The sequence below is a fragment of the Hyla sarda genome, chromosome 4 (assembly GCF_029499605.1).
Source record: "Hyla sarda isolate aHylSar1 chromosome 4, aHylSar1.hap1, whole genome shotgun sequence".
NCBI classification, from domain to species: domain Eukaryota; kingdom Metazoa; phylum Chordata; class Amphibia; order Anura; family Hylidae; genus Hyla; species Hyla sarda.
The window spans coordinates 381,427,032-381,444,676 of NC_079192.1; the positions used below are offsets into that span (position 1 = coordinate 381,427,032).

At 46.5% G+C, this 17,645-nt stretch overlaps 1 protein-coding gene across 3 annotated transcripts in view; it reads left to right on the top strand.

Annotated features, from left to right (window-relative positions):
- The window catches only part of CAMK2A (calcium/calmodulin dependent protein kinase II alpha), a 204,783-nt gene that overhangs the window by 108,267 nt on the left and 78,871 nt on the right, over positions 1-17,645 (top strand). For all 3 annotated transcript variants that reach the window (XM_056516943.1, XM_056516945.1, XM_056516944.1), the window contains exons 4-5: positions 8,954-9,008; positions 11,908-11,973. In XM_056516943.1, the coding sequence (XP_056372918.1) occupies positions 8,954-9,008; positions 11,908-11,973 (121 nt within the window). The remainder of the gene's footprint in view (positions 1-8,953; positions 9,009-11,907; positions 11,974-17,645) is intronic.

Sequence of the window (17,645 nt, forward strand, 5' to 3'; positions counted from 1 at the left end):
TATTGCTTTGATTCACTCCCGCCTCGACTACTGTAACTCTTTACTAATAGGCCTTCCTTTCTCCAAACTCTCTCCTCTTCATTCCATCCTTAATTCCGCAGCCAGACACATCTTCCTCTCCAGCGGCTACACCGACGCCTCCTCCCTGTGCCAGTCACTACACTGGTTACCAATTCAGTCCAGAATACAGTACAAAATCCTCAGTTTCACACACAAAGCTCTCCACAATGCTCCACCTCCCTACATCTCCTCTCTCATCTCTGTCTACCATCCTACACATTCTCTCCGATCTGCCAATGATCTCACACTTGTCTCTATAAGATAAAAAAGGCAGAGCTTCCCATGGGACAGTATATCTAATAAGGCAGGAGATGCACAGACAGGTTTTGAGTGTAGGTGCTCACCTGGGTTAGTTGTGAAGAATTCACAACTACTTGAAGCGTATAGGCGAATAGTGGTGCTGCTCTTCCGGTGTCAGCGTGGAACGGGCTCCAGCCGATGGATATGGTAGAAGGGAAAACAGGAAAAAGCCGGGTATAAAGCGCAAACCACTCCAGACGTCTCTTCAAAGGTAATATAACTTTATTACAGCCACATACAACGCGTTTCGAGGCGCATGCCTCTTCTTCAGGTAACAGGCTTATCTGTATGTCAGTGCCTCTGTGTGCTTTTTATAACTAAAATTGGCACCAAAAATCGGGGCTTTTTTGGCCCTGCCCTCTGGGCGGAGCCCAACTTGCAGGTAATGGCCAGGTGTTTGGCCCACATTATTTAAAACACAATAAATAATACACTATAAAACACATTAAAGAATAACATATAACAATAAAAGGCATATTGTCCTGAATGACATCCATACCGAACCAGTAGCCTTTTATTGTTATATGTTATTTTTTAATGTGTTTTATAGTGTATTATTTATTGTGTTTTAAATAATGTGGGGCAAACACCTGGCCATTACCTGCTGTGGGCCAAACACCTGGCCATTACCTGCAAGTTGGGCTCCACCCAGAGGGCGGGGCCAAAAAAGCCCCGATTTTTGGCGCCAATTTTAGTTATAAAAAGCACACAGAGGCACTGACATACAGATAAGCCTGTTACCTGAAGAAGAGGCATGCGCCTCGAAACGCATTGTATGTGGCTGTAATAAAGTTATATTACCTTTGAAGAGACGTCTGGAGTGGTTTGCGCTTTATACCCGGCTTTTTCCTGTTTTCCCTTCTACAATGATCTCACACTAACATCTTCTATAATCCGAACTTCTCACTCCCGTCTTCAAGACTTCACGCGTGCTACACCAGTTCTCTGGAATGCTATACCTCAATCCCTCAGACTCAACAACAACATCCATAGTTTCAAACGTGGCCTGAAAACACATCTCTTCAGACAGGCCTATAACATTCTTTAATTGGCCTCAACATATCCTCAACATATCCCCACACCTCTTGTTTGAATAGTTATTGTGTAATATTATGTCTGATACTTGTCTTTGTTTGTACCCCATTATTGTAAGCGCTGCGAAATCTGTAGGCGCTATATAAATAAAATTATTATTATTATTATTATCACTCCATTCATTCTCTGTCTGAATGCAACATCAACATTATGAGAAAGAATTCAGATTGTGGGATTTTTGACATACATTTTGATTCCCTCATTCCGGATCCCTTATACACATGCATACTCAGCATGTACTGTGAATGGCGAGAGAGCTTATCTTCCCTAGAATAAAGGTTTGTGGCATGGTGAAATCCAACATATCCATTCATTCTCTCTCCCAGCACCTGCCATTGGGGAGATTATGAAGGCCCCATACATGCTAGGTTGGTTGATACTGCTCATTTATAACCTACCTTAATCTAATGTGATTGGCCAGCTTCAGTTTGTCCTATGAATACAATGGTGACAGTAATCCTATTACTGCTACATTAAAAGACTTGCTACATCTTCTATAATTTTTTAGACAGTAGATATATGCATTGTGCATGACAAATTGCAGTATGAGATGATCTGAGTGACAGGGTGGGCTGATAACTTGGAATATACACCTATTTCAGGTCACCTCACATCTTGCTGTCATATTTCAATTTGTCATCCACGCTCGGTGTTCAAGTTTGACATTACTTTCCCACTCCCTCCCACTTTTCCTTCATTTTATCTTACATGTTAAACGTTGGTAAAATCCGCCTCCATCTTTTTTGAAATGATCAGCTTGGGACCAATTTGTTGAGTACAGTCTTACTTAGAACCTTTTAAGTTACAGTAAAAGACAACAAAGAACTTGCCAGTGCTCCGGTTCCATCTCGTACACCCCGAGACTCCGGAAATCAAATGATATCCATTGTAATGGGTAACAGTCACGAGGAGTAGTGATTTGGAAAATGAACTGGAAATAGAAGCACAATGGCAGAATGTTCCAAATTTCTTTGTGTGCGGAGGGCTGATGTTTTGTAATCGCGGCAGGTCTTTGTGGAGGGATTTTTTGTTGCCCTCGCTGTGTAAGTGTAGTGTGTATGATGGAAGAATTAGGCTACAATTAACATATCCAGAGCTAATTGCCAGGCTTCGAACATGCAATTGGGTGTCAGCATACAGAAATAGCCTAGTATTCCCTCACTGTTCATTGTCTCAAACATTGCTATTACCATGTCGCTGTATGGAGTCCCCCTCCTACACTGTCCTCCCCTCACAGTGTGGGGTTTTCCACGGTCGAGAGGGTTAAGGATAAAACAATTGGAGTTTAGTAGAGCTGCAATTACGTAATGAAGAGTTCAGCTAAATGAACCCCTCTCCGGTGCTCTCCTGGCCTCATAAATGAAAATATAAAATAGCTTCCCAAGCTTCAGTACCCTGCTATTTTGGGATTTCAAGTGTTGCAGTAGTAATGTTTAGCTATCCCACCCACCAAAAACACCAGCAAAGTAATAAGTGAGTCCATTCATTATTAGAAAATCCCACTTAAATCGATAGAGGTTATCCTCCGAATAGGCCCTTAAAGGGGTATTCCGGGCAAAAACATTTTATCCACTATCCGAAGGATAGGGGATAAGATGTCTGATCGCGGGGGGTCCGCTGCTGAATCGATAGAGGTTATCCTCCGAATAGGCCCTTAAAGGGGTATTACGGGCAAAAACATTTTATCCCCTATCCAAAGCATAGGGGATAAGATGTCTGATCGCGGGGGGTCCGCTGCTGGGATCCCCTGAGATCTACCTGCAGCACCTGCATTCTATGCGGGGACTGCGTCTCTAGTTTGGAAACCTCCAGGTTTCTGGGACTGGGGACGTGACGTCACGCCACGCCCTTTCCATTCATGTCTATGGGAGGGGGCGTCACGGAGGTTTCCGAAACTAGTTTCTGAGGTTTCCGAATTGTCACGCCACGCCCTTTCCATTCATGTCTATGGGAGGGGGCGTCCCGGAGGTTTCCGAAACTAGTTTCTGAGGTTTCCGAATTGTTTTTTGCCCGGAATACCCCTTTAATATAAACTTATCACCACTGCCTATTCAAATATCCAATCTTATATTGATAGCCTATCCAGAAGGTAGACCATCTGCAGTGTCCCATTACAAGCATCACCTCACCTGAGTAACTTTGTATTGAATGTAAATAACACTTTTATACTGATAAACTGCACTTATCTCTACTACTATGTATTGGCAGATGTTACATAGGAATTAAAGGGATACTCTGGTGCTTAGACATCTTATCCCCTATCCAAAGGATAGGGTATAAGATGCCTGACCGCGGGAGTCCCGCCGCTGGGGACCCCCGTGATCTTGCACGCGGCACCCCGTTTGTAATCAGTCCCCGGAGCGTGTTCACTCCGGGTCTGATTACGGGCGACCACAGGGCCCACGGCGTGTGACGTCACGCCTCCGCCCCTCAATGCAAGCCTATGGGTGGGGGCGTGACAATCAGGGGGACTGATTACAAACGGCGTGCCACGTGCAAGATCACGGGGGTCCCCAGCGGCGGGACTCCCGCGGTCAAGCATCTTATTCCCTATCCTTAGGATAGGGGATAATATGTCTAAGCACTGGAGTACCCCTTTAAAGGGCTACTCCAGATTAAAAAAAATATTTTTCCAAATCAACTGGTGCCAGAAATTTAAACAGATTTGTAAACTTCTGTTATCTTCTGAAGTATTGTCACCAAACATATAAATAAACAAGTATAGATTGCTGACATATCAAATAATCAGACGCCTAAATAAATATCAGCAATACACAAAATACAAAAAAATGCTAAATTTTATTGCATACATATACAAATATGAATAAAATTAAAGTACAAGAGCATGGTGCACAGGACTGAGAGAATACAGGAGGCAGAGGTACTCCGGTTTTTAAATCAACTGGTGCCAGAATGTTAAACAGATTTGTAAATTACTTCTATTAAAAATCTTAATCCTTCCAGTACTTATTAGCTGCTGTATACTACAGAGTAATTGCTTTTCTTTTTGGATTTCTCTTCTGTCATGACCACAGTGCTCTGTGCTGACCTCTGCTGTCCATTTCAGGAACTGTCCAGAGCAGGAGAAAATCCCCATAGCAAACATATGTTGCTATGGACAGTTCCTAAAAAGGATGGCAGAGGTCAGCAGAGAGCACTGTGGTTGTGACAGAAGAGATATCCAAAAAGAAAAGCATTTCTTCTGTAGTATACAGCCACTAAAAAGTACTGGAAGGATTAAGACTGATTAAGAATCAACAAATCTGTTTAACTTTCTGCCACCAGTTGATTTAAAAAAAAAAGTTTTCGACCGGAGTACCCCTTTAAAGAGGTATTCTGGAATTTATTTTTTTTTGGCAATGCTACAGAGGATGTAAACTTAGTGTAATTCCTAATATAAAGTTGTTACCTGTGTCTCATGATGGTCTTACAATTCTTTTAACAGCATACAAAATTAGTACCATCTCAGGTTTTCCCAGGTTGCAGTGCGGCCCGAGACATTACATCACTAGTCAGGTGATGACAGGGAACCTGCCCTGCTTCAATGGGTGGAGCGACCGCTGGGTGGAAGAGAGAGATCATTTTACAATTAATTGTATTTTTGCAACAGCTAGAGGCACCGGGTTAGAAAACACTGGTCTATTGCATGGAATGCAGCTTATTTGTGTTTTAATGGGTGGGATGGCTGTTGTGTGGGAAGGAGAAAAGTGACCTCACACTTAGTCCAACCGGTAGTCCAACCTTGCTACTCCATTAACTCAGGGGACAAGTAACCTCTGTCCTTATGATCGGTGACAGGAGTTTCTCACAGGCATAACTTTGCTCTCACACTTTTTTGCATTCATTGCAAACCTGTATATATATAATACGTACACTGTAAAATGTATTAAACATGAAGCAACCAAATATAAAAAAAAACATATTTACATGGATTTATTTTCTATTGTTTCCAATAAAGAGATGCATTGTTATATAATAGGTCAGAAGCTGTAATTTATATTGTCAGTATTACCAAATCCACAACAAATCTGCTGCAAAATCTGCAACAAAACTGCTGTGCTGGACTATCTGATCCTTAAAGGGGTACTCCAACCACAGACATTTTATCCATTATACAAAGGATAGGGGATAAGATGTTTGATTGTGGGGGTCCCGCCATTTAGAATGCTGGCGGACATCATGTCCTCTCCCATAGACATGAATGGAGGTGGTGTGGAGTGACATCACGTTCGTGGCCACGGAAACACAACATTCTAAACATACTGTGCAGGGGTGCAGCACAGAGATCCTTGTGGTGGCCCAGTACAGGAGTTGTCCCCCTGTACACTTATCCGTCCTGTGTGTCCCCTGGGTCCACATCCCTCTTATGGACTGTCAAGTGTTAAATATGCAATATTTTCTTACGTTATATGCGGGTTAATCTTTTGAGGCATGTGTGTCTTTAAATATTGTTGCTAAGCCTGTGTAACCAGGGAAGGTGCCAGTGATTAGGTGACTTGTTGGTGACCTATGGGACCCCTCCAAATTGCTCCCATATATAGCAAAGAGGGGAGCTAGCCAGTTCCAGTTGTAGCTGAGGTACAGTCAAGCGAAGACCTGAGAGTGTCGGGTGTTCCTGAGGGTGACCAAGGCCTAGTCAAGCAGCCACTATCCGTGGAACCCCCTACAGGTGATAGTCAAAGCCTGGTAAGCCTAAATACAGGGGAGAAGTCTAGTCAGCATAGTCAAGTCTGTCAAGTCTAAAGTCAGCGTGGGACTGCATAATTGAGTCCAAGTCCACTACAAGTCTCAGCGAGCCCACAAGTCTCCTAAAGTCCACTGGTCATCTCCTTGAGAATAAACTGAACTGTAAGACTTTAACATCTGTCTGACTCAGGAAAGTGTCGTTGTTCCGTAACCTTGCATCGGAGTGATTATTTGCTCTGCGCCTGGCCCAGGAACCAGCGGCCATACCTTGGGTGGTGTTGAGGATAACTACGCCCTGGCATCACGAATGCCAAGGGTTAATAACATCTGCCCTGAGGGTAATAATATCTGCCATTTATCACACCCTTCACCACATCATTTTGATAGAAATGAGATGTCTGTGGGCGGAGTACCCCTTTAAAGGGGTTCTTCGGTGCTTAGACATCTTATCCCCTATCCAAAGGATAGGGGATAAGATGCCTGATCGCGGGAGTCCCGCTGCTGGGAACCCCCGGGATCTTGCACGCGGCACCCCGTTTGTAATCAGTCCCCAGAGCGTGTTCCCTCCGGGTCTGATTACCTGCGACCACACGGCCGGCGGCGTGTGGCGTCACGCCTCCGCCCCCGTGTGACGTCACGCTCCGCCCCTCAATGCAAGTCTACGGGAGGGGGCGTGATAGCTGTTTCACCAAGACAAGCCCTTCATTGAGGAAAGCTTCTCCAGTCCTAAGCCCATTGCCATGGGTCTGGTTCCAAACCTCAGTGATCATCTGTTATTGATGGGAGAAGTTACAGCCAGTCACACATTTTGTCAGCGCTGGAAAGATATAGTGTAGTATAAAGAAAATTCAAGTAATTGGAGGGCCATGTAATTGTACAGGTCAGAGCAGGAGCCACAACTCTTAAAGAAGCACTCTTGTTTAGTTTTTTTGTTTTTTGCCTATATAATGCACACTCACCATCACAAGTCATACAGCACCATCTGTATTATTCCAGCACAGCTGCATCTTTATGTTTCATTACTCTAACTTGGTCATGTGATCAACAGTCTGACTCAAAAAAGTTACTGTGCTTTATGTGAGTAACAGGATGTCAGACTCCGACTTAATGTTATAGGATGACACCATCACCTACTAGATCCTCTCCTGCTAGCTCCCTGCCAGACACCTCTGTGCAATCAGAGTATATATATATAGATATACACTGAGGCTGTTCACACATTGCATTTATTGCTGCTTTTTTATGTTTTTACAGTAATTTTCCAAAATCAAGGTAAAAATGGAGATATTGTACCGCCAGTGTGCAATATGGTACAAACGTGAAATTTTTTGCACAATTTTGGAAAACCACAGCAAAAACAGCTAAAATGCAGTACAATGTGCAAAAAATTCGTAAAAAACATTAAATGTGTAAACGTAACGTGCAATCAGCATAAAACAGCTATTTTGTTATTATATGTCTAATCATTTTCGCCTCATGGCTATGTTTCTCTAAAAAAATACTTTGAGTAAGAAAACGCATGAAAACTGCACAGTGTGAAAAACACCAACAAACTTATAACCGTCTAATGAGTTCACTTGGGTAACCTCCAGCACCAGCAGCCTAGATGACCAGCTGGAGTGATCAACAACCTGATCCTCAGCCAGAGGAATTATGGGAAATGTATGCAAAAGGCAAAAATTCCAGCACTGCAATGTTACATAAAATCTTAAAAAGTTTATTTTAAAACCGACACAACAAATCAACATAGTAGAAAAGGAAGTGATGTGTTTCAGTGTTTTCAGGACTTTTTACTTATTGTTCCAGTGTGCTATCCTGTTAAAGGGGTAGTCCAGTGGTGAAAAATGTATCCCCTATCCTAAGGATAGGGGACAAGTTTGAGATCGCGGGGGGTCCGACCACTGGGGCCCCCTGCTATCTCTCTGTATGGGATCCCGGCTCTCCGGCCAGATAGCGGGTGTCGACCTCCGCACGAAGCGGCGGCCGACACGCCCCCTCAATACATCTCTATGGCAGAGCCGGAGATTGCCGAAGGCAGCGCTTCAGCTCTGCCATAGAGTAGTATTGAGGGGGCGTGTTGGCCACCGCTTCGTGCGGAGGTCGACACGCCCCCTTCCCACGGGCTGTCGGGGCTCCGTACAGGAGATCGCAGGGGGCCCCAGCGGTCGGACCCCCGTGATCTACAACTTATCCCCTATCCTTAGGATAGGGGATAAGTTGTTCACCACTGGGTTCACCACTGGACTACTCCTTTAAGTACATGCAGTGGCTGGCCTCTATCAAGTGTGTTATGTATTTTGTATGCTCATGTGAAATGTGGGCGGCATTAGACGGCCCACATCATTTTGCATTTGTAAACCAAAATGGAGCCTATCCTATGCTTGCCACATCAGCAAAAAGAGGTAAGCAAAAAGCATACACAGGAAGCTTTACATTATTCTCTATAACAGCCTATGCTGCACTTTATAAGCAAAAAAAAGTGTCTACCTACTTTGCACTCAGTGGAGGACCCCCACTATGATGTCCAGAGGGATTATGGGTAAAAATGTTCCTATATTTTAATAATTGGTCACCAAGTTAAAGTTTATGTCATTCCATAAGCACTGAAGAAAGAATCTGATTTAATGTAGACATGCATTTTTTATGAAAACATATCATTTTCCATGCATTCGGAGACAATTTCTGCAAGACTCTGTGGACTGTAATAGTATGCAAATTATCACCCTTCTAAACATACATTTCCTTGCATAATTTATTGTAGGCAGTGCTAATGTAATGGCATGTATTAATGTCTGCTCCCCTTTTTTTGCAGTGAGGCTACATGACAGCATCTCGGAGGAAGGACACCACTATTTAGTGTTTGATCTGTGAGTATGTAACGTGCATTCACCAGTGACGCCTCTGCTTCGCATGCAGCAATGTGTGAATAGAATTGCAATGAATGTCATTTTCGGTTTGATGAAACAATTATCTCTTTCGCATCTTCCCTGCCAGCTTTACCACTCGTGTTGTCCCCAATCTCTGCCCTTCACCAGTTCTATCAGAGACAACCTATACAAACCTCACAGTCCGTGTCAAATTGATCTCCTCTCTGTATTACCTTTTCAGGTTGTCAGTTTTAACAAAGTTTTCAGTCAGCTGAATATCCACTTAGTTAAAGGGGTACTCCGGTGCTAAGACATCTTATCCCCTATCCAAAGGATAGGGGATAAGATGCTTGATCGCGGGAGTCCCGCCGCTGGGGACCCCTGTGATCTTCCACGCCGCACCCCAATAGAATTAGCCCCCGGAGCGTGCTCGCTCCGGGTCTGATTACTGGCGATCACGGGGATGGAGCATAGTGATGTCACGCTCCGCCCCCTCAATGCAAGCCTATGGAGGGGGCATGTCACGCCCCCTCCATAGGCTTGCATTGAGGGGGCGGAGTATGATGTCACACTATGGTCCGTCCCCGTGATCGCCAGTAATCAGACCCGGAGCGAGCATGCTCCGGGGACTGATTCTAACGGGGTGCGGCATGGAAGATCACAGGGGTCCCCAGCGGCGGGACCTCCGCGATCAAGCATCTTATCCCCTATCCTTTGGATGGGGGATAAGATGTCTTAGCGCCGGAGTACCCCTTTAATGTCCATAGTTGGCGCTAGGACCGTGTGGATGTGTGCTGTCTAATAGACTGCAATGAAGTCCAGAAGAATTCCTCCTTCCTATAAGGAGAAGATGAAGTCCGACTACTCGGGCGTACCCACGAGAATGAGATCTACAGAATGATTAAACCTAAAGTAACAGTGCTAGTTGCACACAAGTCCTTTATTTTATCTTTACTTGTTTTGATTACTATGTTTCCATTGTTACTCTAGTCCTACCTTGGACCCAATAGTTCCTTGTTGTTCTACATAACTTACTATTGAAGGGTTGATTGTCGCATATGCGTAATCTTGCAATAATATCCTTGTAATATGCATGTATATTATATTATGTGACGGATCCCCCCATGCAAGAGATGTCATGACTGTTTAACGCTATGTTATAAATGTCTGTTATGTTTATGTTTTGAAAACCAAATAAAAAGATTGTAAAACAGAAGAATTCCTACCCAAGAACTTTTTTGGGCAGCCATACTTTCCACCAGTGGATTTCCGTTGTGGCGATTACGACGTATGTGCAGAGTAGCAGAATCCCATTGAAAACACTGGGAATTCCGCAGCTGAACGAGCCCTAAAAGAACAAAAACTACACCCTGAGTGTCCCATACCTAAACTCAGTACATAGAAGTCACATAAGGTACCATGCAGTTCATGTATTACTTTAGGTTTAGTTGGAACATGTGCCCACAAGTTGCCCGTGTTGCAGATGGACAAAGACATGCCCACATGTCTAAACTATAAATATATTTATCCAACACAGTGAACATGGTTAAAGAGGTAGTTCAGGGAACTGAACTTTTTACACACTTAGGGTATGTTCACACGCGCGGATTTTCGCAGCGTATTTAGCTGCGGATCCGCTGGTGCAGGCCCCGCTCTATGCTGGCTTTACATGTGCCTGCTGGTAGTGGCAATACGCCGCTACCAGCAGACACAGTGCAGCGATGTGCACGGCATACTCACACATCGCGGCCACTCTCCCTGCTCTGAGCTAGGCAGAGAGCTCCCACGATGTATACTGCGACTCGCACATCACAGTGTGTCTGCTGGTAGCGGCGTATTGCCGCTACCAGCAGCCACATGTAAAGCCAGCATAGAGCGGGCCTTCACCAGCGGATTTGCAGCGTAAAATATGCTGTAAATCCGCGCATGTGAACGTACCCTTATCCCCTGTACCCAGGATAGGTGATAAGTATCTAATCGTGGGGGGTCCGACCACTGGGACATCCAGAGCAGAGCTCTCCTGGACGAATGGAGGTGACAGCCCTATCAGCCTATGACAGGCCACAGCGATGTCTCATCTCAGCTGGTGATTGGCTGTGTAAGCCGCTACTTGCATTCATTAAGGAAGGTGGGGGCCAGAGTGTACTTTGGATGTGGAAGTAGCCACAGTCCATACAGGAGATGGCGGGTGTCCCAGCATTTAGACCCCTTGCAATTAGACCAGTGAATCGGGATAAGCGTCTAAAAAGTTCAGTTCCCTGGACTACCCCTTTAACTTTAAAAAAATACTAAATGTGCACAAAAATGGTACCAATTAAACCTACAGATCACAGCACATAGCCCTCACATGGTTCTCATAATGGAAATCCATTGACTTTAATGGGCCGACCAGAGTCACCATTTTACTCCGGTCGGCTCATTTTTGACCCGTATCCAGATTTCTGACTGGACCTCAAAACGTGGTATACTACATTTTGAGGTCCGGTCAGAAAACTGCATAAGGGTAAAAAATGAGCCGATCGGAGTAAAACGGTGACTCCGGTCAGCTCATTAAAGTCAATGGATTTCAGCCCCAGTCTGGCTGGGGTACGGGAGCACACTGTTCTCCCCTGCCCCAGCCGGATCCGGCACCCATATAGTGAAAACGTGGTGTGCATGCACCCTTAGAAGGCGAGGGGAAAAAATGAAAAAGCAAAAATAAGAAATTGTTCTAAAGTCCCAGATAAAAAAACAATAAATACTTAAATTAACGCAGCAGCTATTTCAGTAGTAAACATCTACGATAGCTCAACTAAAAATATTCGTGACTGAGCTTTAGACATAATGTGTGAACTATGTTGTGAACAAGGATCTGTGCCTGGGTTCGGCAGCCGACCTCATGTGTGCTGTGTCTTTGCAGGGTCACCGGTGGCGAGCTCTTCGAGGATATTGTTGCCAGAGAATATTACAGTGAAGCAGATGCCAGGTTAGTATGCTCCACAAATGTTATCAGTCAGTGGACTATTTCAGAGGCAGACAAGAACAATAACAGTATATATTGGAAACCCTTGTTCTTAGCTTATCTTTGAGAACCCCTTATGTCTATCAGCAATTGTGAGCCATAAATTCATTACAGTGGTTCCTCAACTTATATTAGCCTCAGGTTACAATGTTTTCAACGTACAATGGAATTTTCTGGACCACCGTAACTTGAACCCATACTCAACATACAATGCTACAGACAGTCCAGATCTGTGAAATGTGTCAATGGCTGGAAGAACTGACCAATCAGAATGGTAATTTCACTGGTAAAACCCCTGTATTGCACTGACTGGTAATCTCGTAGCGCCCCCTACAGTACAGGGAGGTACTACATGTTCTGTACTACTCTTTACTTGTGCCAGGGTTAGCTGCTTCTTTGGACACCAGGTGAGGGCGACTCCATTCTACTTTTTAGGACACTGTGTAATGTACAGGACCCTGAAGAAGCTCCTGTCCCCTACATAGACCGTTATTTACAGCTTCCAAAAGCTCTTTCTTACTTTTATATGTAAGGACCTATCTCTATTTGGTATCTACTTATTTTTCTTTATTCCTCACGTTTCCGTATGTTTCGGTGACATTTTGGGCATTCAGAACCATGTCACGATGCCGGCTGGCAGGTAGTGGATCCTCTGTGCCGGAGAGGGATTGGCGTGGACCGTGCTAGTGGATCGGTTCTAAGTCACTACTGGTTTTCACCAGAGCCCGCCGCAAAGCGGGATGGTCTTGCTGCGGCGGTAGTGACCAGGTCGTATCCACTAGCAACGGCTCACCTCTCTGGCTGCTGAAGACAGGCGGGTTACAAGGGAGTAGACAGAAGCAAGGTCGGACGTAGCAGAAGGTCGGGGCAGGCAGCAAGGATCGTAGTCAGCAAGGAAGTGCAAGGGAAGGAAGTGCAAGGGAAGTGAGGTGATATAGGGAAGTGCACAGGTGATCAGACTAATTGGAACCACTGCGCCAATCAGCGGCGCAGTGGCCCTTTAAATCGCAAAGACCCGGCGCGCGCGCGCCCTAAGGAGCGGGGCCGCGCGCGCCGGGACAGGACCGACGGAGAGCGAGTCAGGTACGGGAGCCGGGGTGCGCATCGCGAGCGGGCGCTACCCGCATCGCGAATCGCATCCCGGCTGGAGGCAGTATCGCAGCGCCCCGGGTCAGTGGATCTGACCGGAGCGCTGCAGTGAGGAGAGTGTAGCGAGCGCTCCGGGGAGGAGCGGGGACCCGGAGCGCTCGGCGTAACAGTACCCCCCCCCTTGGGTCTCCCCCTCTTCTTAGAGCCTGAGAACCTGAGGAGCAGACTTTTGTCCAGGATATTGTCCTCAGGTTCCCAGGATCTCTCTTCTGGACCACAACCCTCCCAATCCACTAAAAAAAAGGTTTTCCCTCTGACCTTTTTAGATGCCAGAATCTCTTTGACGGAGAAGATGTCCGAGGAGCCGGAAACAGGAGTGGGAGGAACAGATTTGGGAGAGAAACGGTTGATGATGAGTGGTTTAAGAAGAGAAACGTGAAAGGCATTAGGAATACGAAGAGAAGGAGGAAGAAGAAGTTTGTAAGAGACAGGATTAATCTGGCACAAAATTTTGAAAGGACCAAGATAGCGTGGTCCCAACTTGTAGCTAGGGACACGGAAGCGGACATATTTAGCGGAGAGCCATACCTTGTCTCCAGGGGAAAAAATGGGAGGAGCTCTTCTTTTCTTATCCGCGAACTTCTTCATGCGTGATGAAGCCTGTAAGAGAGAATTTTGGGTCTCTCTCCATATGATGGAAAGGTCACGAGAAATTTCATCCACAGCGGGCAGACCAGAGGGCAAGGGGGTAGGGAGGGGGGGAAGAGGGTGACGGCCGTACACCACGAAAAATGGGGATTTGGAGGAAGATTCAGAGACTCTGAAGTTATACGAGAATTCGGCCCATGGAAGGAGATCTGCCCAGTCATCCTGGCGGGAGGAAACAAAATGTCGTAAATAATCACCCAAGACCTGGTTAATTCTTTCTACTTGTCCATTGGATTGGGGATGATATGCAGAAGAAAAATTTAATTTAATCTTGAGTTGTTTACAGAGAGCCCTCCAGAATTTAGACACGAATTGGACGCCTCTATCCGAGACGATCTGTGTAGGCAACCCGTGAAGACGAAAAATGTGTACAAAAAATTGTTTAGCCAACTGAGGCGCTGAAGGAAGACCAGGAAGAGGGATGAAATGTGCCATTTTGGAGAATCGATCAACGACCACCCAAATAACAGTGTTGCCACGGGAAGGGGGTAAATCAGTAATAAAATCCATACCAATCAGAGACCAAGGCTGTTCGGGGACAGGCAGGGGATGAAGAAAACCAGCGGGCTTCTGGCGAGGAGTCTTATCCCGGGCACAGATAGTGCAGGCTCGCACAAAGTCCACAACATCCGTCTCCAGAGTCGGCCACCAATAGAAGCGGGAGATGAGTTGCACAGATTTCTTGATGCCCACATGACCTGCGAGATGGGAGGAGTGACCCCATTTGAGGATTCCGAGGCGTTGGCGTGGAGAAACAAAGGTCTTTCCTGGAGGAGTTTGCCTGATGGAGGCTGGAGAGGTGGAAATCAGGCAGTCAGGAGGAATGATGTGTTGCGGAGAGAGTTCAACTTCCGAAGCATCCGAGGAACGAGAGAGAGCATCGGCCCTAATGTTCTTATCGGCAGGCCGAAAGTGAATTTCAAAATTAAATCGGGCAAAGAACAGAGACCACCGGGCCTGGCGAGGATTCAGCCGTTGGGCAGACTGGAGGTAGGAGAGGTTCTTGTGATCGGTGTAAATAATAACTGGAAATCTTGATCCCTCCAGCAGATGCCTCCATTCCTCAAGTGCTAATTTGATGGCTAGAAGCTCTCGATCCCCGATGGAGTAGTTCCTCTCCGCCGGAGAGAAGGTCCTAGAAAAAAAACCACAAGTGACAGCATGCCCGGAAGAATTTTTTTGTAGAAGAACAGCTCCAGCTCCCACTGAGGAGGCATCAACCTCCAATAGGAAGGGTTTGGAAGGGTCAGGTCTGGAGAGCACGGGAGCCGAAGAAAAGGCAGACTTGAGTCGTTTAAAGGCGTCTTCCGCTTGAGGAGGCCAAGACTTGGGATCGGCATTTTTTTTGGTTAAAGCCACGATAGGGGCCACAACGGTAGAAAAATGTGGAATAAATTGCCTGTAATAATTGGCGAACCCCAAAAAGCGTTGGATAGCACGGAGTCCGGAGGGGCGTGGCCAATCTAAGACTGCAGAGAGTTTGTCTGGATCCATTTGTAGTCCCTGGCCAGAGACCAAGTATCCTAGAAAAGGAAGAGATTGGCATTCAAACAGACATTTCTCAATTTTGGCATAGAGTTGATTGTCACGAAGTCTCTGAAGAACCATACGGACATGCTGGCGGTGTTCTTCTAGATTGGCAGAAAAAATCAGGATATCGTCCAGATATACAACAACACAGGAGTATAAAAGATCACGAAAAATTTCATTAACAAAGTCTTGAAAGACGGCAGGGGCGTTGCACAGGCCAAAGGGCATGACCAGATACTCAAAGTGTCCATCTCTGGTGTTAAATGCCGTTTTCCATTCATCCCCCTCTCTGATGCGGATGAGATTATAAGCACCTCTTAAGTCCAGTTTAGTAAAGATGTGGGCACCTTGGAGGCGATCAAAGAGTTCAGAGATGAGGGGTAGGGGGTAGCGGTTCTTAACCGTGATTTTATTAAGACCGCGGTAGTCAATGCAAGGACGTAGGGAGCCATCTTTTTTGGACACAAAGAAAAATCCGGCTCCGGCAGGAGAGGAGGATTTACGGATAAAGCCCTTTTTTAAATTTTCCTGGACGTATTCAGACATGGCAAGAGTCTCTGGGGCGGACAGAGGATAAATTCTGCCCCGGGGTGGAGTAGTGCCCGGGAGGAGGTCGATAGGACAATCATAAGGCCTGTGAGGAGGTAGAGTCTCAGCTTGTTTTTTGCAAAAAACATCCGCAAAGTCCATATAGGCCTTAGGGAGACCGGTTACTGGAGGAACCACAGAGTCACGGCAAGGGTTACTGGGAACCGGTTTTAGACAGTCCTTGGAACAAGAGGCCCCCAACTCTTGATCTCCCCAGTGGACCAATCCAGGGTTGGGGAATGAAGTTGAAGCCAGGGAAGTCCAAGGAGAATTTCAGAAGTGCAATTGGGGAGGACCAAAAGTTCAATCCTCTCGTGATGAGATCCGATGCACATTAGAAGGGGCTCCGTGCGGAAACGTATGGTACAGTCCAATCTTTCATTGTTTACACAATTGATGTAAAGGGGTCTGGCGAGACTGGTCACTGGGATGTTGAACCTGTTGACGAGAGAGGCCAAAATAAAATTTCCTGCAGATCCAGAGTCCAAGAAGGCCATAGTAGAGAAGGAGAAGGCAGAGGCAGACATCCGCACAGGCACAGTAAGACGTGGAGAAGCAGAGTAGACATCAAGGACTGTCTCACCTTTGTGCGGAGTCAGCGTACGTCTTTCCAGGCGGGGAGGACGGATAGGACAATCCCTCAGGAAGTGTTCGGTACTAGCACAGTACAGGCAGAGATTCTCCATGCGGCGTCGTGTCCTCTCTTGAGGTGTCAGGCGAGACCGGTCGACCTGCATAGCCTCCACGGCGGGAGGCACAGGAACGGATTGCAGGGGACCAGAGGAGAGAGGAGCCGAGGAGAAGAAACGCCTCGTGCGAACAGAGTCCATATCTTGGCGGAGCTCCTGACGCCTTTCGGAAAAACGCATGTCAATGCGAGTGGCTAGGTGAATGAGTTCATGTAGATTAGCAGGGATTTCTCGTGCGGCCAGAACATCTTTAATGTTGCTGGATAGGCCTTTTTTAAAGGTCGCGCAGAGGGCCTCATTATTCCAGGATAATTCTGAAGCAAGAGTACGGAATTGTACGGCATACTCGCCAACGGAAGAATTACCCTGGACCAGGTTCAACAGGGCAGTCTCAGCAGAAGAGGCTCGGGCAGGTTCCTCAAAGACACTTCGGATTTCCGAGAAGAAGGAGTGTACAGAGGCAGTGACGGGGTCATTGCGGTCCCAGAGCGGTGTGGCCCAAGACAGGGCTTTTCCAGACAGAAGGCTGACTACGAAAGCCACCTTAGACCTTTCAGTGGGAAACTGGTCCGACATCATCTCCAGGTGCAGGGAACATTGGGAAAGAAAGCCACGGCAAAACTTAGAGTCCCCATCAAATTTATCCGGCAAGGATAGGCGTAGACCAGGAGCGGCCACTCGCTGCGGAGGGGGTGCAGGAGCTGGCGGAGGAGATGATTGCTGAAGCTGTGGTAGTAACTGCTGTAGCATAACGGTCAGTTGAGACAGCTGTTGGCCTTGTTGCGCTATCTGTTGTGACTGCTGGGCGACCACCGTGGTGAGGTCAGCGACAACTGGCAGAGGAACTTCAGCGGGATCCATGGCCGGATCTACTGTCACGATGCCGGCTGGCAGGTAGTGGATCCTCTGTGCCGGAGAGGGATTGGCGTGGACCGTGCTAGTGGATCGGTTCTAAGTCACTACTGGTTTTCACCAGAGCCCGCCGCAAAGCGGGATGGTCTTGCTGCGGCGGTAGTGACCAGGTCGTATCCA